The sequence below is a fragment of the Danio aesculapii genome, chromosome 22 (genome assembly GCF_903798145.1).
Source record: "Danio aesculapii chromosome 22, fDanAes4.1, whole genome shotgun sequence".
Taxonomy (NCBI): domain Eukaryota; kingdom Metazoa; phylum Chordata; class Actinopteri; order Cypriniformes; family Danionidae; genus Danio; species Danio aesculapii.
Genome location: NC_079456.1, coordinates 19618720 through 19645054, shown reverse-complemented (window position 1 = coordinate 19645054; position 26335 = coordinate 19618720). Strand labels below are relative to the sequence as shown.

At 38.4% G+C, this 26335-nt stretch overlaps 1 protein-coding gene across 1 annotated transcript in view; it reads right to left on the bottom strand.

Moving 5' to 3' along the window:
- hcn2b (hyperpolarization activated cyclic nucleotide-gated potassium channel 2b) overlaps positions 1-26335 on the bottom strand; it is a 55149-nt gene that overhangs the window by 20937 nt on the left and 7877 nt on the right. Inside the window, exons 2-4 of the mRNA XM_056448205.1 lie at positions 22414-22837; positions 17331-17492; positions 4975-5193 (exon numbers count right to left, since the gene is read on the bottom strand). Coding sequence (XP_056304180.1) covers positions 4975-5193; positions 17331-17492; positions 22414-22837 — 805 coding nt within the window. The remainder of the gene's footprint in view (positions 1-4974; positions 5194-17330; positions 17493-22413; positions 22838-26335) is intronic.

Genomic DNA, 26335 nt, shown 5'->3' with positions numbered 1-26335 from the left:
AAGTTTACCAAAAGGTGGAGCCAGATGTGCAGCTGAATGTTATTGGTTTACAGAGATACGTCACTAGCTTGTGCACCAGCCAGGAGAATGAAAACAAACGAAGCGCCATTTTTAAATACACAGCCGAGACATTACACTGTAATAATATATACATATAATAATGAGCCTTGGTTGACCCAAGCTCAAACAAACCTTGTCGTTGTCTTCATAAACAGCCACAAAGCCAAGAAGTCAGAATCTACACTGACCTGTTGTTGTTTACAAGACCATCTAAATCGCAAACCAGAGTACCCGCGGGGTCTTAAAAGCATTGAATAAATCTTAAATTTGATAATCTCAAATTAAGGCCTTAAAAGCCTTGAATTTGGTATACAAAGTCTTGGATTTCGTTACAAAGGTCTTATTTTATTTATTTATTTTTGCCTTTCCTATGATTAAGTTCATACATAACAAAATGAACTGTTACTAATGTAGGCTAATTAAAAAAATTCATGCAGCGTAACATTGAGTGCATCTCGCACTCCACGTCATAGCAGAAAAGTGCGTCGCCGTAGCTTAGGCTACTATATATAGTTGCAGACATTACAGTAGGCTATCATTGATCAGCAGTTATAATCTAAATAATTTCAAAGAAAGGTCAGTAATGAACATTTATACACAATTATTTATGTTTATAAAGCATCTGTTCTGTGACCCATACAGCATTTACCATGCCCATCTTTGGTACCCTTTTGGCAGTGGAAACGCAAGCTTGATAAAGGTGACCCGAACCAACCTGCACCGTACCGTATTGTACCACTCAGTGGAAATGGGCCATCTGTTGGATCAACTCAAAATGGTGAAAGAAAGAAAGGAAGAAAGAAAGAAAGAAAGAAAGAAAGAAAGAGGCATGAATGCAGAAAGCTATGTGTCTAGGATGGGGCAGAGCTAGCATTAGCTTAGCACCAATACAATAAGCCCCACATCTGGTGACCCACAGGTAGATGATCAGATTAACCTGTGTAATCTTCCTAACAGAAGTCATCAAAGGAGTGATGCATTGTTGCATAATATAGTAGAGTTAATCATCTTAGTCCTTTCAATATGTCCGAATTGACTTTCTGATATCAAAATCCTTTTTCAGGGACAATTGAACTGATTGTCGCAAATACAAAAAGAAAGAAAGGTTTACCTCTAACCCAATCTAGTTACCAAATCACAGCAAGCTTTTGCAAACATGTGACATCAAGCTATTAATTATGAACTATATGTTAGCGCACATGCTAACTGCATGGAATCACATTCTCAGGCTGTCCACAGGCTTTTTTAACAGTGCATACAGTTCACATTTAGTCCGTGACATAAAGGGATGATGTATTTCCAACGACCATCTGCCAAAGCACAAGGTCATCACAGTCACCAAGGCGGGGGGATGAAAGCTGGGTCCTGTGAACCGTATATCAAGCTTTGGTTCCATATGGACAGAGATTCCATCAGCGGATATATTTAAACCATAGGTATTCAGCACCAACTAGGATTATGCTGGCTTACTGTTAATAACAAATGTGATGTGAGACCCCAGTGGCCCTGTAGTCCAGTACCCTACACAAATCTCAGATTCACTTGCAATGATATGGTTGTAATTCTTCAGTCAGTATATATTCTTTTGTACAGTTCATGTCCGAAGCAACACTGTGATCAATATTCCAACATACTGATCTAAGCAGAAACTGCGGTGTTCAATGGTCGATTGATACAGCTCAATCTGTACTTCTCAGCAGGCCTGTACAACCACAGGTCTCTGGGGTGCATTAATGTTGACAGTTGACAGAAACTAATCCCAGACCAGTGTTGTTCTACTCCATATGAGCATTTGTTAGAGGCTGGACCTAAACAGGTGCTTGAAAGTCAAAGTTAAGCAATGTAATGCTTGTTACATAATGGCTAATGGCTTGTTCATCTGTCGTTGTCTGGCAATCCACTGGTTTCCACTTAGCAGGGGAGATGGACATGTGATGGGAACCACAGGGGATCTACACAGGGACAATTTGCTGTTTGTTCATCAGGTTGCAAATGCGTGAGAATTTTTTTAATGTGTACAGAAGGGATTGTTAGCTACACTCCAAAATATTTTTTGTCAAACTTTGTTTTAACTTTCTTCTCAATCCTTGGTACCATAACTTTCCTGGATGTCCTGGATCACTAGGCTGTAAATATCTTCCTGCTATTCTTGAAATGCAAACACTTAAGGACCACCGTCATAGCAATCCACTTCTTCCACTCCAACAGCGAGATCGCCTTCATCTTGAGTATGGCGAAAAAAAGCCATTTTAATGAATGTTTTCACACAAATCAATATCATTACATGTTTATTCTGGATCATGAGGGCAAGACCAGCCTCCTATGGGTCCTTCATCTCATGCAAAGGATGGCTTTTGTTGCCATATTTAGCAAATTCTACTCCCCTGCTGCCGTAGTGGCTCTGTTATCTGACGGCAGGCAGCTCTGTTGCTAGTGATTAATGAAGAGGAAAGTCTGCTGCCTGAGGCGAGATTTGATGAGCTCCATTGAATCCCTTTGGGATTCTCCACATTACATCATTCCTTCAAATATTATCATAATATAGGTGTTCTGAGTAAAATTAAGAGGTGTCTGCTTAACAATAACAAGCAGTAACAATTACCCCCCTCACCACCCCCTTACCACCACAACGACCCCCCCCCCCTCATCCAAACTCCACCCAACACCACCACCCCTTCTGGTGTTCACTTTTGTCTGTGACACCCTGTGATGCCAACCGCAACCCACCCCCACCCCGGCTCTCACTTTCGTACACAACCACCGCAACTACCCAATCCCCACTAACCACTCCCACATGTTCACTCATGTCCAAGATCGCCCCACCTTCCCCCCTCTTTACTTTCTACCCTGGAAGGGAAAATTTGATTGCAATGGCCATTAATCATTGAACATAATCGAATTGTGTCTAAAAATCACAGTGTGAGCAGAGATCAAGTTAACTTAAAAACAGGAGGTGAATCCCACTAAGATGTAGGGGTGGGAGAAAAAAACATGCATCACGATTCTTAACAATTCTGGATCGATTCTAAAAAGTTCAAAATTGATTTTGTATTCAAATTAGGTCGCAAGAATTTGGGCCTGCACGGACACAAGCACTAAACAGAAAAAAAAATTCTAATAGGCACACATACGCATGCTGCAGAATTAGTTTCATTTGGACAAATGGATATTTACAGGCGTGACGCTTCAGATGCGTTGGGCACCCACATTCCTCCCGAAAGTGAACACAAAACCTCAGATCATCAGTCAGTGATGTGCTGTGATACACATCCCAGCACATATGCCAGCGGTTTTAGAATCACTAAGGGCGTATTTACTAAAGGTACAGTTGCCTTGAACCAAGCCGAAATTGGTTGTCCCCCTCCACTCTCCCCCGACGTCCTGCACTCACACTGCATTTTGCCTTCCGAACCTGAGCACACTTACATCATCGATGATGCAACTGGTCAGTTTAACAGGAAAGAAGCGCTCTCGCTCAGCACAGTGGAGATTGCTTTAGTTATATTGTTTTAGTCGTCTGGGATGCAGTGACACGCAGTCAAATATTTTGCCAAACAGACCCACAACTTTTGATGCTCTAAATGATCATAAAAGTCCTCGTGCTGCATGTATTAGGAGGTTTGCTGAAGGTGCAGCTGATGTGCAGCTGGTTTGCATCTTTAATAAAGTTTGCGTTCATTGACATGTAAGAATGATCAGTAAATCCATATGAAACAGTACCTTAAAAGTGACATCGCTTCTTCAGTTTCGGGCTCAGGCGCAATTTGCACTCACACTACAAGCGTACCATGCCCAAGCCTAACTGAACCGCGCTCTGGCACACCTCTTCCAACCGGGCCAGGGCCGTCTAACTGAACCACTCCTGGGCCCGCTTCGGAGCACTCACAGTTGTCAAACGAACCGGGAAACACGGTTGGGCATGGTTCAGATAGTATAGTGTGAGAGTGTACCCTAAAGGATGCGGACAGAATGTTCCTAAATCACGGGTTGTGAATGAACTCGGCCTACTGCACTGTGTTGCAATTTAATGAAGCACTACTACTGTATTTTTAAAGCTTGCTTTATTCTATAAGCTGAAAACTAATATCTTGCAAAATAAGTAGTAAAATACAGCAAAGACAAAAGAAATCAGTTAGTTAAAATTCATTATTAAAACTCTTATGTTTAACATGTTGAGAAAAATCTTCTAAATGAAATACCCATTAAAACAAACAAATGAAGAACTGAGATATGAGGTGAGATACCTCTGGTTTATCTGAAACTGAATTTGATAAACTTCAGGATATGCTGAATTAAGTTCTGACCATGTAACTTCTGTACCCCATTCCTTTAGAAGATAATCTCCGACCCTTTATCTGACTTGTCTACATAAATATTACATATCTAATGTGAACTGACTGCCACCCCGGAGGACTCTATTTTTACTGAGATAGGCATCACATTTCTTAGAATTACAGTCATCCCAAACTCTCTTTTCATTTAAAGCTTATGGCAACAACAAAACTGTCTAAATCTGTTTTCAGAAAAAAGGAGGTTTCAGAAAGATGCCTGATAGGAAGTTTGTGACCAAATTGTTTGTGACGACAAGACATGGGTTGCGAGCGAGAGTTGCAGGTGTAAACAAGCTCCAGATGCTGTGATTAGGAATCAAAGAAGACCGAATTACGGAAGTGGGAGGGACTGACAACTGATCAGATGAGAAGGAGACCAGATTGTGGAGACTACCCAGAATTCTCAGCCGTAGGGATAGTTGGCCTGAGCAGTTTCATCCCCTCAAACAGACGATAGGTACCGACTTTGATCTGGCAAGATCAAACAAACGGTGACACATAAGAAGGTCATCTGCAGGTGTTTCGGTGTGTGTGTGTGTGTGTGTGTGTGTGTGTGTGTGTGTGTTTGGAGCAGAGTACCCACCTTCTCCTGATACTGGCGCCTGGAAGAGTCCAATGACTGTATGAGGGCAGTGGCGTGACCAATGAACATGGCGTAGCAGGTGGCTCCCACGATCATACTCAGCATGGTCAACCAGATATCAGACATACTCTCAGGAGCCTGGCGTCCGTACCCGATACACAGCATATGGCTCATGGCCTTGAACAGGGCAAAGGAGTACAGCTCACTCCACGAGTCGTTCTGCAGTTTGTGAGGTGAGAAAGTGAGAAAGTGATAAAGAGAAAAAGAGGGAGAGACTTTGATTACTTAATCAGCACTTGATACACTCCTCTGAGCATAACCTCCTCTGGCCACTAATCCTCTTGACAAAATCTTGGCTCAGAAGGGGGTATATGCCTATAAAACCATTGTTAAATGTATCTCGCAAAGTGCTTTACATTGGATAACTACAGTATGTGTGCCTAGGACTTGTGGTAGATTCATTATTCTATTGATTTATTTCTGTGATTTAAAGCCAGCTAATAGGCTTCATTGTTCAGACAGACTTTTGTTATAATGTCTTTCTTCCCCTCATAAGTATCTGCATAAGACCTCAGCTGTTATTCTTCTTCTCTATTCATAAGTGAATGATTTTTTTTTCAGGATTGCCCTGATGGGTCCCTGTGAAATGTGTTTAAACTGATTTGCATTCACTTCGAGCAGGGTTTAGACAAGGTTATAAAAATCCTGAATCAAAGTCAAACAGGCCAACGATGACTTTGAATGGCAAACCGGGTGTGGGGGTGGGGGACAGTAGAGGTAAAAATAGAAAATGGGGGTGCGGGATAATCAGTGGAATTACTTTTTTGGAGATGAGTCGAGAGGTGGCTTATTAGGCTTGGGATAAAGGAAGTCTCTGGTGAGACAGGGATGCATCTTAAGGCTGATTTAAACTTTTCCGTCTAGTGTACACATTTGGTCTGCAGCCGCATAGCCCTTGCCGTGGCCATCGCTGATGCACCTTTCAAAGAAATGCAACGATGTGTAGCGCAAACTCTGTGATTGGACGGCTTGGTAGCGCTGACAAGTGTGGGCGGGACAGAGATTCGCGCGAAACCGTTGGAGCAAGTGTTTACAAGCATCAAGTCTCGTGAAGGAGCTCCAGATGGAAAGTTTTGTTTTGTGTTTACCTTATGATTAAAGTTGTTGCACGTCCGCCTGTTCCCACCTCAGATATCATACCGTACCGCTCAGTGGAAATGGGCCATTAATGCACAAGTAGCTAAAACTAGCTCATTTTGAGGGGGGAACCGGCAGACGTGCAACAAATTTAATCATAAGGTAAACACAAAACAAAACTTTCCATCTGGAGCTCCTTCACAGGACTTGACGCACAGTTGAATGCCATTGGTTTACAGAGATACGTCACTTGCAGAAGCAGGAGAATGAAAACAAAGGAATTTTTAAAAATACAGCCGAGACATTACACCGTAATAATAAATACATATAATAACAAACCATGGTCGACCTGAGCTCAAACAAACTTGTCGTTGTCTTGATGAACAGCCACAAAGCCGAGAAGAACAAAATCTGCTGTGTCCTGTTGCTGTTTTACGAGCCTGTCTAAAAGTGCGAGCGGTTTCACTTTCTTGCTTGCTGCACGTTTATATTTGAAATGACGAACTTCTTGAGCTGATGATAATAACGTACGCGTGACCATTGAAGTGCTCTGATATCCGATCCTTTTAGAAATGGACAAACGCGAGAGTAAAGCTCAAAAAAACAAAGGAAAAGTTGGAAAAACAGCAGCAAAATGGTGCTTTCTGTACAACTTTACTGTGACATTTCCTCGAGTAAAAATGATGTCATCTGAAACTTTCTGTCATACACCATGCCCATCAAACAGGTACCCTTTTGGTAGTGGAAACGCAAGCCTGACAAAGGTGACCCATACCGACCTAAACCGTACTGTACCTCTTAGTGGAAACGGGCCAAAAGGTAGCGTTCAGAAAAAATAAAACACCCAGGAAGAATCTTGATACAGAGGAACATAAAAACCTGCAGAGCAACACAAGCATAAGTATAAATGCATGATTATGCGCAAAGCATGCAGCATGGGTCACGCCGATCACTCGACACAGAAGTATAAATTCGCCTTTAGGGCCAACTTAAACTTCTGCGTTGAGTGCATTTTGGTGGTCCTTTGCACAGTCGCATACCTTTCACCATACCCTGATGCGCATCTCTAAAAAAATGAGACTATACATCCCAAAAATGTGGAACACATGCCCTGTGATTGGTCGGGTTGGTAACGGTAAATAGTGTGGTCGGGGCAGAGTGAGGCTGGTGGTAACAAGAGTCGGGTTCCATGGAGGAGTCCCACATGGATACTTTTGTTTCTGTGTTTTTTTACATTAAGATTAAAAGTCTTGAGAGATCCCTGGTTAATACCTCTTTCTTCCTTGAATGAGTGTGAGTTTTAGCTATTTCTACAGTAGCATCGCACTCATTTCTGGCACGAATCCAAAACACAGGCAAAGAAACTCGAAACAGTGGAACAATAAAACCTCAATGGCTACTAGTGTTTTAGAAGTGTTATTGCCTAAACAGCACAGACTGAATGCAGATATACAGATATACTTCTATACACTGAATGCAGTATAAATGTACACAATGGTGTGGGCTTCATGTAAGGCATGCTCTGTGTGATCACTTTATGCAGAAGTATGCATCAGGATTTACTGCTATCTCTGCCTGACAGGTTAGGTGCAAAGACAGGCTGCAATAGATAAAAAAAAAAAAATTGAAGGTATTTACAGACCACAGTTCTCAGGCACAAGCAATGTGTTACAGCAACCCCAACAATCCTGTCAAGTACAAACGCAAACAAGCCAGAGAATACATTGTCTGCAGTCTAACCCTTTATTTGAGTAACTGCTAGGCTTGGCAGTGTAGAAAGCAAGAAGTGTGGGCAGTGTGTCAGAAAGATTTGCTTGCTTAGTTAATGTCTGCTTTCCATCTTCTTTACATGCCTCCTACCAAGGCTTCAGACATACTCTGAACAACAATTTTGGATCACCTCAGTGAGCGCACAACACTTTATGAACATAATAAATCGCTGAAGTTCTATATAATATACAGTATGAGAACCCTCCTGACACATGCGTGGACAATGTATTTATCATTCTTTTTTGTTTATATTCATTCTTAGCTGGATCCAAATCCCACCTTCAACTATGAGACTGACTTCTCTCGATTTTTATTGCTCCATGAGCACCAATAAGCTGTAAATACAAAGAGTGGCTTGGCAGAGGCATGCTTCAGAGAGAGGAGTATGCAAATGGGTGCACTGAGTTATCGCATAGCCTCGGAACATTCACCATTCGACATCCTAACACGTGCTCTACATTCTGTGGATACACAGACATTCGCAAATTATTTCCCTTTTCCCAGGAAAAGAAAGAGGAAATTTGTAATGCTGTATAATCTGTTTTAGCAGACATGCATCGTAGTGCTGCAAGCATGATTTTGAATGAGCTAAATGAAAGATTAGAGCACATTAGGGGAAGATCCGGTTGAGCAATTGTGTTTTGGTTACATTTGCTTAACAAGGCCTTGTAGTACACATTTAACCTAGTGTTGCGCACCCCCACTGGCACTGAGATGAAGAGACTTACAAGCTAAGTTCATTCAGCCAAACTCAAATTGCAGGCTATGGTTGTTTGTCATTCATACGGGGCTTTTTTGTAGATTAAGTATGAACATAGAATTGTCAGATCTATAGTTTACATTCTGCTAATTCTGAAATACTTACTGCCTACCGTGGTTGGCTGAGGTATTACAATTGTGTACAAAATTAAAAAAGCAATACTAATGAGCAACAATAGAACGAGTTCATTCAAAAGATGTAAATTCTGTTATAAATTACTCACCCTTTACTTGTTCAAAACCTATTTGAGTTATTTTTTTTCTATTGAAGTCAGCGAGCGCCAACAATCAGCATTTTTCAAAATGACTTCTTTTTGTGTTCAACAGAAGAGAGAAATTCATAAAGGTTTAAAACTGCATTAAAGAGAGTAAATGATGACGTAATTTTCATTGATATTGTGCTTTCTAGGTCAAATCAATCAGGGTATCTTCTATACATTCCATATTCGTGTTCAAACAAAAAAAAATTTGGTTTTTTCTTTTGCTCACAAAAAAACGAAAAAACAACAAGATTTTGTCTAGATTTTTGTTTTTTTTTGGTTTAGGGTAGGAAAATGGATAAACGACTTTAAAATTCATTATACATATGTAGGCGATGCTGAAATGCTCTTTTTCCTCTGATTGGCCAACCAAATCTGAGCTTGTGACGTCGCCCTCAAAATAAAAGTCCTCTGCAAATCAGCTCCCAGGCTTTTAATTATTATATATATATATATATATATATATATATATATATATATATATATATATATATATATATATATAAACTAAGTTTACATATTCTAACATTTGATCAGTTAGCAGGTTTACATTCATTGGGTATGCATATATTAAATAAAAGGCCTATATTATAATAATAATAATAATAATAATAATAATAATAATAATAATAATAATAATAATAATAATAATAATAAGAAGAAGAAGAAGAAGAATAATAAGAATAATAATAATATAGAGGGATATAGAAAGGGATATAATATAGAGGCACCTGATGCTAAGCAAAGATAACCATTTCCAAGCAGCACCTGGTTTGCATGATTGTTTCAGAGCTGCTGTAGGCCTTACTAAATAATAATAATAATAATATTAATAATAATAATAATAATAATAATAATAATAATAATAATAATAATAATTAATATTGTTTACTTAGTGTTCTTTTATTGTTTAGTTTTTTTATAATAGTTGTTTGCAGGACCAGAATAAGAACACATTGGGCCCTGGGGCTATAACAAAGGGTACCATATGTTTTTATTTTATTTCCTCCTATTATATATATTTATTTATTTATTTATTCATTTATTTAAAAAACATCTTGCCAAAATCTTGTTGTTTTCGTATTTTTGAGCAAAAGAAGAACCAAAAATGGCCGTTTTCTTACTTTTACTTTTCTGTTTGAAAACGGATATGGAATGGATGGAAGATACCCTTAATAGGGCAGTTATAAGAATTTACTGTACTTTACACATTTCAGTTTAAATAGACAATAACCTTTTTTTGTTGTATGTTTATTGTAACATTAATGGAATATACGAACATTAAATGGAACAGTCAGTAACATATGGAGCTAGATAAAAAAAACACATGATGTACTCATGCATAGCCAAAGTGACGTCTTGAACACCCTCAAGTTTGTTTGTTTTTTCTAAATGGAGACTATGATTGGCTGAACAGTGGACTCGCATCTGATTGGCCAGCCTGATCTCACGAGGAAATGTAACTATTTTACGTTTTGTTTAATGGCTAATTCGTATAAATTTGAACAAGTTCAGTTGTACGAATATGTACGTTTTTTAAAAAGAGGCGTGGCACCAAACCCCAGTCCTAAACCCAACCGTCCTAAACCCCACCGCAAATAGTACTAAACTGTACGAATGAGATAATATGAATTCATACAAATTAGCCACTAATTCAAAAAGTTACAGATTGCTTTGAGATATACCCAGCATGTGGGCCAAACATAGCCCTAGATTGGCACCATCTTTAAGGCGGCACACAATACTTGGTCCAGATTTAAAATGTAGTATTTAGCCCAGATGTTAATAATCTTGACCCACATTTAAAATACATTTGTATTATTTTCAAATAAAGAAAAAAATTCTACCCATCAGGTCACTTCGAGAAAAAGAACGCCTGCGTCTAAAGCGCAATGATTCGTGGGTTTATCAATTTCATTGCAGTCGTGACACACCAACATATCTGGCCCAGTTCAGCCTCAGTCATGGGTTATTAACTTGGCTGAGACTTGACCCAGACATGGTCCATGTTTGGCCCTTGTCTGGAAGCCAGACTTGGCCCAGTCATGTACTGTAATTTACTGCGGCATGTGGGCCAAGCAAAAGCTAAATGTGTGGGCCAGAGCTGGGCCAAAAATATGTTGCTATGTGAGTAGCGTTGGACAGCATAAAAGGCACAAGTGACCTGCGTGAGTGAAGTGTGCTGCCAGGAAAGTCTCAAAAATACACACACACAAATACACACGTGAATTGTATTGTGAATATATATAAATATTTTGTGCACGTGATTTTAGTGTCCTGCATGTGAATTTGGCTACATATGTGTGTGTTGTGTTTTTTTGTGTGTGTGAATTATTATTGAGGCTAATCTAGCTCCATTGTAACAATCATATTCGCAAAAGTATTATCTGTAACATAATTTGAACAAATTGCTTTGTCTTCTGAGAGTTCTATCTTTCCTCGGGTAAGTATTTAACAGCTCTGCTTGCCTGCCATCTCATTAAATAGCTTCACAGGGACATTACCAAGAAGGTCACAGATAAACTGACCTGTGATAAAACAACTTTGGAAAAAGCCCTTCCCAGAGAACCTGTAGATGAGAAAAGGCCATGTTGAGTCTATCTGTATGTGTCTGTGCATATCTGGTTGATGCTTATCTTAACTTTGAATGGTTCTTCAAGCTTGCAAAGCCTATAACCAGGACTCTTGAAAAACACACATGTGAGCATGTACCTGTGATTTGCACATGCTTTATTTGAGATTCTAACCGTGCGCAGATGGATTTGACGATGCTAGGTCATGGATCACAGGGCACAGCTGGATCAAAAGGGATCAAAGGGTGTATTTCAGTGCATTGATCTATCAGAGGCGGGAAACAGAGCGGCAGGTGAATTGTGGCTGATCCATCCATAACTCATTTACCTTCCAGTCAAAATGGAATTTTAATTTGATTTGGGTGTAATATTGATGAGTCTAGGTTTACATTAATGATCTCAGATGTTTTTTTCCAACCACTGCTGAAGTTAGCCATGCCCTGGATCTGCGAACAGGAAGGAGTCAAGTGCACTGACAGCTAGCTCTCTGCAACTTTCACATGGTTGCCCACTGAAGCTAAGATGGATGGGAGACCACATGGGAAAGCAAAGTTGCTGCCGGAAGCAGTGAGGCCAGCAGGAGGCGCTCAACCTGTGGTCTATGTGTGACTTAATTCCCTAGTATGGTGAAGGGAACTCTATACTGCTCAGTGAGTGCTGTCTTTTGGATGAGACCGACGTCCTGACTTTCTGTGGTTGTTAAAAATGCCAGGATGTTTAACCCTGGCATCCTGGTCAATGTTGCCCACTGGCCTCTGTCCATCATGGTCTCTTAACCATCCCCATATGATAATTGGCTTCATCACTCTGTCTCCTCTCTACCAATCAGCTGGTGTGTGGTGTGCGGTCTGGTGCAATATGGCTGCCGTCGCGTCATTCAGGTGAATGCTACACAATGATGGTGGATTATGAGATTCCCCCTAAAAATGTTTAAAACCGATTTCAGTTTCCAGGAAAAGAACTTTATTAATGCAAGGATTTATTATTATTATTATCTCAGGGTTTCCACTGTAAACCTACTGTCAAATTCTTGTAAATTCTTGTAAATCTGGTGTAAAAAAAACTTTTTTACACCAGATTTTTACAGAAAAATGACGAACAGCCCATCAATCTAAAGCTTTATTTAATTGTTCACAGATAGGTTTACTAAAAACTGTCGGTTATGACAAATTATGATTCAAATGGAAAATTATATTTCATCATGTGTTTTCATGTCACATCTGTTTAGAAAAGAGTGCTGTAGCCCAAAACAAAGCTTTTTAGATTTAATCTAATTTAAAGGGCCTTGTCAATCTTCCCAATTACCCTATAACATTGATACAACATTGATTTAAATGTTATGATTAATCTTAACCGCTGAATGGCTACACTAAGATTATTCAATTCTGTCAGCGACCACTTAAGGCTGATTTATACTTCTGCGTCGCATGATCGGCGTGACCCACGGTGCAAACCTTGCGTGTAGTCATGCATTTATACTTCTGCATGAGGTTTTTGTTGCTCTGCAATAACACTTCCAAAAAGCTAGCTGTGTAGAGTGTCGTCGTGGGTGTTTTGTTTTTTCTGAACGCTACAAGTAGCTAAAACTTGCTCATTCAGGGGAGAGAACTGGCGGACGTGCAACAACTTTAATCATAAGGTGAACACAAAACAAAAGTTTTCCATCTTGAGCTCATTCATGGGACTCAACAGTTGTAAACTATCGATCCATGGGGCTCGCAGCTCTCAGCATCGCCCACATTCGTCACTGCTACCAAGCCGACCAATCGCAGAGCTTGTGCTATGCATCGTTACGATGTGTAGTTTCATTTTTTGAGAGATGCATGTCAGCCACGGCGAGGGCAATTTGACCGTGTGAAAGCTGCGCCGGACCATGCACGTGCGCTTGATGCAGAAGTATAAATCAGGCTTTATGCTACCTAACATAGGGTACAATTGCTTTACAAAATTGTATTATAACTAGCTAGCTAACATTATTGCTACATAGCTTTTATTTGATCTGTATTATCTGTGGGACTTAGATAAGAAGTACAGGGGACTACAATTGACTTTTTAGAGTTGATCAGATGGAAAATGGGTGGCATGGTGGCTCAGTGGCTAGCACTGTCGCATCACAGCAAGAAGGTCACTGGTTGGGCCAGTTTGGCATTTCTTTTTGGAGTTGTTTATTCTTTTTGTGGGTGTTTACTCTGGAACAATCTAATCCAAAGACATGTGATATAGGTTAATTGAATAAAGTAAATTGGTTGTAGTGTGTGTGTGGATGTTTCCCAGTACTGGGTTGCGGCTGGAAGGGCATCCGCTGTGTAAAACACACGCTGGAATAGTTGGCGGTTTATTCCGCTGTGGTGACCTCTGAAATAGAGACTAAGCCAAATGAAAATGAATGAATGAATATGGAAAAGAATACAAGGGCACTGAAAAATACCCCTACCATAAAATGGGTAAAACACAGGAAATTAACTACACAATATATTAAATTTACATTTTGGAAAGTCAAATTTAAAACATCAAACAAAAATCTCTTGAACTAAACACGACTTATAATGTCAGCAATAGACTTTTCAAAATTCCATGATATACCAGAAATTCCTTGACACGTGGGAACTCTGATTGTTTAGGATTGATCTTACATTGTCTAAAATCCTAAATGTCAATGCCTATTTGAGTTTTATTGTATTCCCACAAATTAAGCAAGGTTTGTAAATTGTCCAATGTTTTATAGCACCTCTGCTGAAGCTTAACAACACCTCAGCGAGTGTGACTCACGGGCTTCATTACCGCACAAAGAAGAGCCTATTGAGAGACCAGGCGGACACTTGAAATAATGAGACAGATCGTTTAACGCTGCGTCTTTCATTTCAAGCAATCTGCCTTTCAAAAGCTGCTGACCTTGATTGCCGAGTATTGGCAGCGACTAGAATGACTGCACTCAAAAACTATTGTGGTAACCAAAGCCAATGAAAACCTTGTCCCCATGTCACATGATCTCTTAGAAGTGACAGCATAAAGGGGCAATCCTAAATGGCACACTTCATGTCCAAATGTGGTTTTGCACACCTATAATAGATATCCTATGCATATGACCATTATATCCATGAGCCTGTTCTTTTGAGACCACACAGAGGTAAGATACACGGTAGTCAAAGAAACTCTACATCTTGAAAGCATGGACTATTGCAATACACAAGAGTATATGGTGCCATTTGTGATTAGGCCAAAAAGTATCTAAAATAGGGTTGTCAAAAGTATCAAATAAGTACTGATACTTTAAAAATGTACATTTCCTGCTAATATTTGAGTGCTGTTAATCAGGTTCTTAAACATTGCTGATTAGCCATTGTCTTCACAAGGTTATTCTTGCTTAGCCTGACCTCAGACTCAAGGCTGAAAGTCTGAGAACCTTGGCCACTTTGAATGGTCAAGGAACGCACACAATGCTATATAACTGGCAGGCCAGTCAATCACATTTAATTTTGAGCCGTGTCATATAAATGTCCACATAACAACAGCCCGGTATGCAAAGCAAAGTTCTTATTAAGTTCTTATTTAGGTGATGCCTTTCTACATAAAGATCACGCAGACTAAGGGTGCTTTCACACATGTAGATCGATTGCTTTGTTCCGAAACAGGGATTAAAATTGTTACAATGTTGCTGTCTTTGTTCTTGGTGCGGTTCGCTTTCACACAGCAAAGTTTCTAAATGGACCAAAATATCTAGAGCAAGTCACGTGCCACGTGTCAAGTTCCACTGTTTATTTTGCAGAGTCCCACTCTGCTGTCATGCATCCTTATTGGGATTTATGGCAATGAGCAATAAGACATTATGAGCGAAAAGCTGCGCTTTAATTTTGAATGGTGACACCCACAGACATCGTCACCAAATGTATATCAGAGGTAACACTTTCTCATATATAGCTGTTGGCTAGAACTATTCATTATAGGCTTTACATTATAGGGACATATAACAGATTAACCAAGAATAAAGTTCGACAATTATCCTAACGGATCAACAGCTCTCGTTAATAGTTCAGCATGCTTTTACTTTCGTATTTGACATGAAACGCACATTTACTGGTAGGAATGTCTTCTTATAGCCATACATGCCTATTACATATCCATAACACTCTGTAATATAGCCTGGTTAGTTAGTTCGTTGGATTGTTTTGCTTTCTCACTACAATCGATCTGCTCCAGAGTTCATTTCAATCGAGCTGAGACCACCTCATTCAGGTGATCTCAGGCCGATTGTATTGGCACGGATCCAAGCGCGATTGCTGGATTCACATATGCCAAATGAACCGAACTGGGGAAACAAGCCAGGATCCGGAACAAACGTCTAGGTGTGAAAGCACCCTTAGATGACAGAAAGTGCAACCCATTAGTTTTCTTTGTTCTTTTACCATTTAAAGTGGCCAAGGTTCTCGGACCTTCAGCCTTCCCTTTGAAGGATATCTCACTCTAATTTCTGTGACCAAAATGACAGAATTTTGTTGATGTCATGGGTTGAAGTATTTATGTGGTGAACCTTGCATACTTTTAATAAACCAGAATTTAGTCAAATTGATAAATGCTCATCGTCACCAAAGTTAAGACAAATTTCTTCTTCTTGATATAATGTATGGAAATCCTACTTTATTCGCAAATGTTTTATGCAATATTTTATGCAAAATGTTTTATGAGAGTAACTCAAACTCACAATTAACTTTTCCATTGGTAAATTCGGTGCACATTTCATACCACCCTGACTGACAACTATTCACAAACTGTCGCCAATAGTTTACACAAAGCTTTAAAACAAGCCAGTCTTTGGATATTAGAGTGGCATTCTGCCCACATGTGAATCCCCAGATAACCTGTGTATAAATTGGCCTCGCAGTTGTAGCTGCCTGAGGCTGGACACACTTTACAGAGCAAGAGTTCACAATCACTAACTGTATACATCAGTGCAGCAAATGTCCAAACAGTGTCTTATCTCAAGACTAGACTAAACAGCAGGGAGAACTTCTAGAACAGATGGAGGATGGAGAGCGGTGAGGGAGGGGTGATTCAAAGAGCATGGCAGACTTGGGAAAGTGAGAAGGAGCAGGTGATAGAGTCGGCTCCCCAATGTGCTCGTGTGATTAACACTGTGAACCACTGATGACATCAGGGCTAGTGTTGGCTTAGTTTTTTTGCGTATTTTGTGAAACTGTTCATGCATATTTCGACGGCTCAGCGTGACCTTCTTTAGAGCCATTTGCTGAGTCCAAGATTCATTCCTTTTGTTTTTAACAGATGCTCAATTTTAGTGCTTCACTGCCAAATGAGATCTTGCTACATGTAAGAGTTTAGAAACACTTTAGGGCTTTTCACGTTATGCTTAACCTGGGTTAATATGATTCTAAGCACTACATTTAACCCAGGGTAAAGACACCTGTAATTTGAAAGAGTTGTTAGTGCTGCGTTTTACCCAGAGTTATGAAACCCTGCTCTGGAGCAAGGTTAGCAACACATTTGTGCATACTTTGCTCCTGCGAGGGTGAAACAGCCCTAACCTTATGCAGCAATCTTTTTATAAACTGAATTGCTGGGTCAACCCTGTTACCTTCTTTTTACCTGATTGTTTGTCCAATGAGCGACATAGCAAGTATGGGAGTAAGAACATTAACCTTGGGTTTAGGAATGTACAATGTAAAACCTCTGTCAATGAATACCCAGGAATGTTCATTAATCCCAGGTATAGTATGAGCAGTGTGAAATGTGTTTACCTAGGATTCCATTATTCCAGGGTTTAGGTTGACCCAGGGTTAACGATTTCATGTGTGAAAAGCCTTTTTGTGTGGAAAAAATGGGTAAATGGCAAAGTAAGACTTACCACCATCTTGTTAAGGGACACCCAACAGTCCGAAGGAAAGTCCTGCAACATGGGCACCAGGAACTGCAGACAGCCATCCCAGTGGCACAGCAGCAGCATCATGCCAATCAGATTGAAGATGCGCATCACTGCACTGGCCAGGTCATAGGTCATATGAAAGATCTGCCAGTCAAGATAAGAGCCAGCATTACATTTGAGTACAGAAGGGAAGGACTCTCTCGGACAAACCGGCACGTATTAAATTACCAGGACTCTAAAACAAAGACACAGGTAATCACATTGTGAAGGACGAACTTTAATTTGGGGAGGTGTTCCCTTAATAGGCTATTGGAGATTATTTGTCAATGCGAGCACACATATTGCACTGGGAACAGGTTTGCCAAAGCTTTATGTAATAGAGTACAGTACATCCTACAAACTTCATCCTGTCAGATTAGATTTGTTATCGGTGACTGTTGGGTCAGGATGATACGAACATGTCTGTGAATGATGAAAGTAATGTGTCTATCTGATAGCATGTTCTTCCTGGCAGTACTAAGAAAGAGAGCAGAAACCGTGTCTCTAGGAGACAGTCGTGTGTGCAGTTTGTTTGTGGTTACAAAGTGAGGAGGACAGCTATTGGAGAGCGATCTGGAACAGGTCCAGGATAATGCCTTGTGTGGTTGTGCGAGACAGTGTCAACACTCTCTTCCCATACCAGAAACAAGGCTTGTCACACCTGAGAAAAGCCAAGTGCCCCAAATAGCAACTAGGCCAAAAACAGCGATATAAGACGACAAGGCAGAGACACTAGGCTGGCTCATGTTGTGTTCATAGTAGGCGTGGGTTGGTTTTTGTATGAAATTGAGAAGCAGCAGCTCATGGGACGTGATCTTAAAACGAAGATGACGAATAACATAAAAATGACTGGAGAGTAATATTTGAGGAGAAGCATAATGCCTGGAGCACTCGTATGGTTGGGATGGTTAGGGCAGTTTGTTTGAAAAAACATTTTTATTGCTGTGCAGTCCTCTTTGGTCAGGGTCACTGATCTCTAAGCAACATGGAAGCACTCATAGGTCTCGTTGCGCCACCATTTGAACTTGTTGAAATTAATGATCCATACTAAATATCAATACTCCTTTATCTTCTGGCATGCATAAATACCTGCTGTGAGGGGATAGTCAAACATCAGTTGACAAATGTCCTCATGAAAACACTGGCTTGTGCAATCCTGTTTGCGTGTGTGTAAATTATGGACACCAGGCTTGATTTTCAGCTGTGGTTGATGGTATAAAATAATTTTTAAGCAAACCATTTAGGGGGGAAAAAATTAAAATAAACAATAAACAACAATAAAAATAAAGAAAACACTTCAAATATTAGTTCATTACTTATAAACTAATAATCCTTAAATTTATATCGAAAAACACGATGTCACAGTGGGTAACACTGTCCATTCACAGCAATAAGGTTGCTGGTTTGAGCCTCGGCTGGGTAAGTTGGCATTTCTGTGTGGAGTTTGTATGTTCTCCCCGTGTTTGTGTGGGTTTTATCCAGGTGTTCCGGTTACCCCCACAGTCCAAAGACATGTGCTGTAGGAGAATTTGGGTAAGCTAAATTGTCTGTAGTGTATGTGTGTAGTCTTGGTCCTCCAGGTTGGGGGTTGGGCGTAGGGCTAACAACCCACCTCATAAAAGCTAGATGTTACGAAACACCAAATTTGGTGCAGCTAAATATCAACTTCGATATAAATGGCCCTGTAAGTAAGTAAGTAAGTAAGTAAGTAAGTAAGTAAGTAAGGTAAGTAAGGTAAGTAAGGTAAGTAAAGTAAGTAAATTCATATTTTTAAAATCACATAATATAACCAAATCTACAAATGTTCAGTTTCCGTTTGTTTTAGTTAGCCTGCAGTTAGCAAGCCTGGCTAATAGCCTGACAGCAGCATCTATAGATTTAAGAAAAATTAGCTGGAGTAGGGTTGGCCTGTTAGCTTAGCACAACATATTTTACCATTACCTTGCTTATCTGTCATACAACATGTAATCTAATCCTAACAAGCTAACTTTTAGCCTTGTGACTTGACATATATAGTTTTTAACACAATTTAAAACATTTTACTTTTCTTGTATTTTTAGTTAATTTTCATTTCTAGCAAGAAAACTTGTATGATAACTTAGCATAGTGTTCGATTGCTAACTCATCATAATCTTGCAAGTAGAAGGCTAACCAAAATACTTAGCTAGCACAAACAATGGCAATTTTATGATACGGTGGCTAATTAAACACTTCCGTGCCAGGGCCACTAGTGCCGTTGGGAGATTTGTTAGCAGTTTATGACATAAAAACACAGTTTTGACTATTTACATGACTTACACCCAATCAAAATAAGGATAATCAGTGTAACCGGTTGACTTAAGAATGGTTTTCACAACTTGCTCATATCTTTTAAGAGGTTTAACTCATGCTTTGTCCCTGCCTTAGTAATCAACAGCTATAAGGGGGTCAAACAGTATGGAGTGGATGTGGCACCGCTGTGCAAGGTTGATTCAGTAATTGAGGGCCATGCCTGGCTCACATTACCACTATGTAATCAGGAACATAATTGTCCCATTTAGTGGTGAAAATAACACATATAACTGAATCACCAGTCGAACTGAACCCCAGGCATATCGTCACATGACTGTCACCCTGAACAGCTGGCTCTCGCTGTCTAAAATGTTCACAAAAAGCTAGTTGCTCTGATTTGTTTTTCTACTATTGTGGTCAGTCAGTTGCTGTTATTAACGTTTATGATTTGTAATTAATCCACCCTATGCTAATTAGCCTGTGCACCTAATTAGTCACCCTCAACAAAACACTGAGAAGGCAGCATTGGAAATCAGTGAAAAGCACCATTGATTATATTCTGCCTCCCGCAATTACAAACAAGAAATGTGACATCAACAGGTAAGCAAACATCTGGGCCATGTCTGGAATAGCAACTAGCTAATCTGATATGATGACAGGATGCCGTTTTTAACATTGCACAGAATATTTGAATGGCCAAACAAATGTGAGAATCCTATGGGGAAGACCTTATTTCATAAACACTATATTCAGAAAGAAATCTGATTTGTGAGATATAAAGTTTGAATTGTGATAAAGTCTATCAAATGCAATTTAATTTCACTTAAAAATGTTAGAATTGTGTGATATACACTTAGAATTCTACAAAAGCAATTATGAGCAATTATGAGAAACTAAGTCAATTAATTTTTAAAAATCTGGATTGTAAAAAAACTGAATTGTTGAATTCATTTACTATATAGCATGAAATGCACATTTGTGGTGTGTTCCAGAGGGCACTTTGGAGTGAGAATATTCATGGCTGCCATTTTGAAATGTTCCAAACTGAAGTGCTAAAAATTGGCCACTTCTAAGGGCCCTAGAAAGGATTTTGTTTGCTACCCCTGCTGAAAAATCGAGCTTAAACCAGCCTAGGCTGGTTGGCTGGTTTTAGCTGGTTGACCAGCCTGGTGTTAGAGGGGTTTTGGCCATTTCCAGGCTGGTTTCCAGCCGTTTCCAGCCTGGTCTTAGCTGGTCAGGCTGGAAAATGACCAGCTAAATCCAGCTAAAACCAGCTTGAGCAGCCTGGTTTAAGCTGGACATAGCTGGTTTTAGCTGGTCATTTTCCAGCCTGACCAGCTAAGACCAGGCTGGAAATGGCTGGAAACCAGCTGGGAAATGACCAAAACCCCTCTAAAACCAGGCTGGTCAACCAGCTAAAACCAGCCAACCAGCCTAGGCTGGTTTAAGCTGTTTTTTTCAGTAAGGACAACTAACGGACAATTTGGGCCCCCATGATCCTTTGCGCAGAGAAGTTATTCACACATTCCATTAAGTCTGGCTCCTCCCTATGCCCTAATCCCTTCAAAACTGAAGACCTTATTGGGAAAACCCTATTAAGGCGTAAGAATGAGTCCTACTGAATGGAACGCAGTATAAGACTGCAAAATATTTTTGCTATCTTGAATTATACTAATGACACCTAGTGGCTTGGATGTAACAGTTACTTTAGAATTACCGATGCTCAGCTAAGATTAATTTCTTCTATTAATGAAAAGGTCTGATAACGGCATGACAAATAAATTCACAATTCAGAACAAAAAGAGTGTATAGATACACTCAGAACTGCAAGAAATAAGTTCATAATCATGAGATATAGACTCTAAATTACATACAGTCAGAGTTATGAAAAAGCATATAAACCTGCAACTGCCACAAATAAAGTCATATAAGGGAGCGTTCACATATCATGTTTTTTGTGGGGATGTTCGTTATGTCTAATGAAGGCACGTGGCTTGTGTGCGCATATTAGAAATGATGCGCAAGCGATCTGAATTGATCGTGTTTTCCAGGAGAACCTAGTTGAAAAAATTCTGAGGATGCCGCAAGCGCACTGCGAGCCACATGACAAGAACTGACCAATCAGCTTCATACTTTGTATGGAATATACACATTTTGGTAGACTAAATACCTCAGACAAACGCAGCACACACAAACACTGCAGTGCTTTGTAATTTTCTCTGTAAATAAAACTTGTATCAGAGCTGCAGCAATGTTTTGTCAGTTTGTCATACTCTGAGAAAGCAGTTGATGGTCGTCTAGCAACAACAGATGACCTGCGAGTGCAAAACGTGTTGAAAATGGTGAACGAAGTGACACGCTCGAGCTTTCCATGTGCTTTTACATGTGATATGTGAACGGTCCCTTAGTCTACAATTGCGAGACAAACTATAAGCACACCACAGTTAATTACAAAGTCAATTACAGAGAAAATAAGTCACTGTTGTGTTTTTGAACACATTTCCTGAGACATCTTGTAGTGATCATGTACATTTACACATTTGGATTCAGGAATTAAGTGTCAAAACTATTTTGCTGACTTATTTTTGACTACTGACACCTAATGGTTTGGATGTAGCAATTGCCACCATGATTATTTTGTTCTGTTGACAGAAAGGTTCAAAATCCTCAATGTAATGAGATTGTTTGTCTTATTTTTTTAAAGTGCCAAATGTAAAAGACCCTGCTTGATTTCATCATTGGAGCATCATCTTACCTCCTCCCACTGATGAATGTACCGGATCAGCCTGGACAGTCTAAGAAGTCGCAGTAAACTGAGGATCTTGGTGAAACGCACTATTCGCAGAGCCCTAGCCGTCTTGTAAACCTCAGAGTCAATGCCTTTCTCTACGATGAGAAAGATATAATCCACTGGAATAGATGAGACAAAGTCCACCACGAACCACGTCTTAAGGTACTTCTTCTTGATCTTTTCAGGGTCCAGTATTATCTCGGTGTTGTCTTCGTACACTATGCCCGTACGGAAGTTCAGTACCAGGTCCATGAGGAAGAACGTGTCGGACACAACATTGAAGATAATCCAAGGGGTGGTCGTTTCCTCCTTGAAAAAGGTGATGCCCACGGGAATGATAATCAAGTTGCCCACCATGAACATTAGCATTGTGAAATCCCAGTAGAACCTAGGAGGACAATGAGCACATTAGTTTAGTTACTAAATATTTGTGTTCATTCACAACACACATGATTAAAAACATGCAGTTATTCAATTTATAGATTAAGATTTTATGACAATAGAAATACAAAATAAAACTTTTCTGGCCTTTTTTTCTTGTTATTGCGAGATCACATCTAACAATTACAACTTTTTGTAGAGTTGTGAGTTTATATGGCAAAAATTGCAAGTTATATATTTGCTATTTCCAGGTAAAGTACCACAATTCTGGTCATTTTTTTTTTTTGAGTTTACTTCCCATAATCAAGTTTCGTAATTTAGACCTTTTGCAGTCAATTCACAATTTTGACATTTCTTTTCACATTTGTTACAAATTGTAATTTTTGAGGAAGCCAATAATGTTGCAATTCTCAAAACCATCAGAATTGCAAGATCCAAATTCAAAATTCAGGGGACAAAAGGTCCAAATTGTGAGATTTAATCTCAGAATAGCAATAAATCAGAAGAAATGGAAAGAAAATGTTGTATAAACCCCAACTAAGAAATCCCAAAAGCCTAGAAACTCACAACTGCAAGAAAAAAATCACAATAATAAAAATAATTTTAAAAAGTAAGAACTGAAAGACAGTCTCTACATTTTGAAAAAGCCCAAAAATCCAAAATTATAAGAAATACAGTCACAAGTCAAGAAAATAAAAACTTGTGTTGTGTGAAATTAATTCAGAATTGTGAGCAAAAAATGTTTGTTCCAAAAATAGGACAATTACAGAAAATACTATTAAAAAATGAAAAGTCAGAATTGCAAAAATAAATTGTCAGAATTGTGAGAAATCAAGTCAGACTAGAGAAAAAAAAATAGTAAATAAAGAATTGCAAAAATTAAGAAAAAAAAGTCTAAATTGTAAAAAGTAAAGTTTGAAAAAATTAAGAATTGCGATAAAAAAATAAGAATTGTGAAAAATAGTTAGAATTACAAGAAATAATGGCAGAATGGCAGAAATTTAAAGTCAGAATTGCGAAAAATAGTCAGAATTGAGAGAAATAATGTCAAGAATTGTAAGAAATAGTCATGATTGCAAGAAAATAAAATCATAATTGCAAAAAATTGTCAGAATTGTGAAAAATAGAATTGAGAGAAATAAAGTCAGAATTGCAAAAATTTGTCAGAATTTAGAGAAATAAAGTTAAGAATTGTGAGAAATCAAAATTGCAAAAAAATGTTTCATCATATTTGCAAAAATAGTGAGAATTGAGAGAAATAAAGTCATAATTGCAGAAAAAATTAAATCACAAATGCAAAAAAATAGTTAGAATTGAGAGAAATTAAGTCAGAAATGCAATAGTGAGAATTGCAAGAAGTACAGTAAGAATTGCAGGAACTAAAGTTATAATTGCAAGAAATAAAATCAGAATTGTGAGAATTAAAGTCAGAATTGTGAGAAATGAAGTCAGAATTGTGAGAAAAGTCAGAGTTGTGAGAAATAAACTCAGAAGTGTGAGAAATTAAGCCAGAATTGTGAGAAATAAAGGCAGAATTGTGAGAAATAAAGGCAGAATTATGAGAAATGAAGTCAGAATTGTGAGAAAAGAAGTGAGAATTGTGAGGAATTAAGTCAGAATTGTGAGAAAAGAAGTGAGAATTGTGAGAAATTATCTGAGAAGTGTGAGAAATTAAGCCAGAATTGTGAGAATTAAAGTCAGAATTGTGATAAATAAAGTCAGAATTGTGAGAATTAAAGTCAGAATTGTGAGAAATGAAGTCAGAAGTGTGAGAAATAAAGTCAGAATTGTGAGAAATAAAGGCAGAATTGTGAGAAATGAAGTCAGAAGTGTGAGAAATTAAGCTGGAATTGTGAGAAATAAAGGCAGAATTGTGAGAAATGAAGTCAGAATTGTGAGAAAAGAAGTCAGAATTGTGAGAAATTAAGTCAAAATTGTAAGATTTAAAATAAGAATTGCGATAAATAAAATCAAAATTGCAAAGAAATTAAGTCAGAATTTCTAGAAATAGTTATATCTGCAAAAATAAAATCAGAATTGCAAGAAATAATATCAGAATTATAAGAACTAAAGTCAGAATTGTCATAAAAATCGTCAGAATTGCAAGAAATTGTATTATTTGTATTCTCGCTCTTCAGGTATTTGATGTATTTGTGTCTCAAACTATAACAGTGCCTGCTATAGAATAAACATGAATCAACTGTCACTTAAGAACACCATACCATATATCAATCTGAGATTTGTCTGGGATCTATTTTCATATTTTTATAGCATATATCAGTCTGATGTGGCATTCTTCCCCCATGTATTCGGTATAAAAGGCGCACCCTTAAAATAAAGCATTGAGATTCAGTCCGTGAGACAGGGATACACCCTATAAATAACCCAAGCCTCGACAAACACGCTGCTGCACGCACACAAAAAAAGAGAGAGCGATAGCCGTAATAAAACAGCATTCAACTGATATACTGCCTGTTGGCCGAGATCAATATTGTGAAAGATTGTAACAATAAATAATAGTTACTTTAGCCCACGCAAGGTCATTACAAGGACAGTGAAAAGGAGATGCAGTATTACAGATTATTGAGAAGGTTGAACTGAAGGGAAATTTAAACAGCATCTCTTAAGGTCTGTCAGTGATTTATTGCTTATTTGTGGAGATTTGAATTTGCTGGTGAAAAGAACTTCTGAAGCAATTCATAACTACAAACAATGTGACATTTTTCTCTTAATTTGTGTAGCTTTGTTTGTCTTGTCTGTGAAAATAAGAATATCACTGGCCTGCACTGAATCACAAATAAAAATGATGAAAGTGTAGCTTGAACAAATCTGCAATATTTTTTTCACAAATGTGCACACATGGGGGGAAAAATGTGCATGAACGCACAATGAGCAGAATGCGTAAAATCCTGGAAGAGACATTGCAGCTTCTAATGATTCTGATGTGGGAAAAACAGGCTTTTGTTTACAAATAGGTTGTGTTTGTTCATCTTTTATTAGATGGCTACAAGTCTTCATTAAAACGAAATGCTTAATATTTACTAATATTATTTAGATTTTTTAAATGAATTATTTCCTTCAAATGTATCACAAATCTTTTATTTTTTTTTATAAATTCTATATTTAAATTATTTTTGGTTTATTAATAAAATATTAATATATATTTTTATATCCAAATTTTATATATATATATCATCTTTATTTATTTATTTATTTATTTATTAAACAACATTTTTATAATATTTGTTTCTGTTTGTTTTGACAATGTTTTACCCTCATAACTAATGTCTACTAGGGCTGCTTGATTATGGAAAAAAAACATAATCACGCTTATTTTGTTCACAACTGTCAAGATTATTTAAATGATTATCAGTGGGCCATATGACCAAAACGTTTTGTAGATAAATATATTTTTTTCCATCTGTAAATAAGGTTGATAGTACACCTGTACATTTCAAAGATCATTACATTTCAAAATTCTTAATACTAAAGCAGAATGAGACAA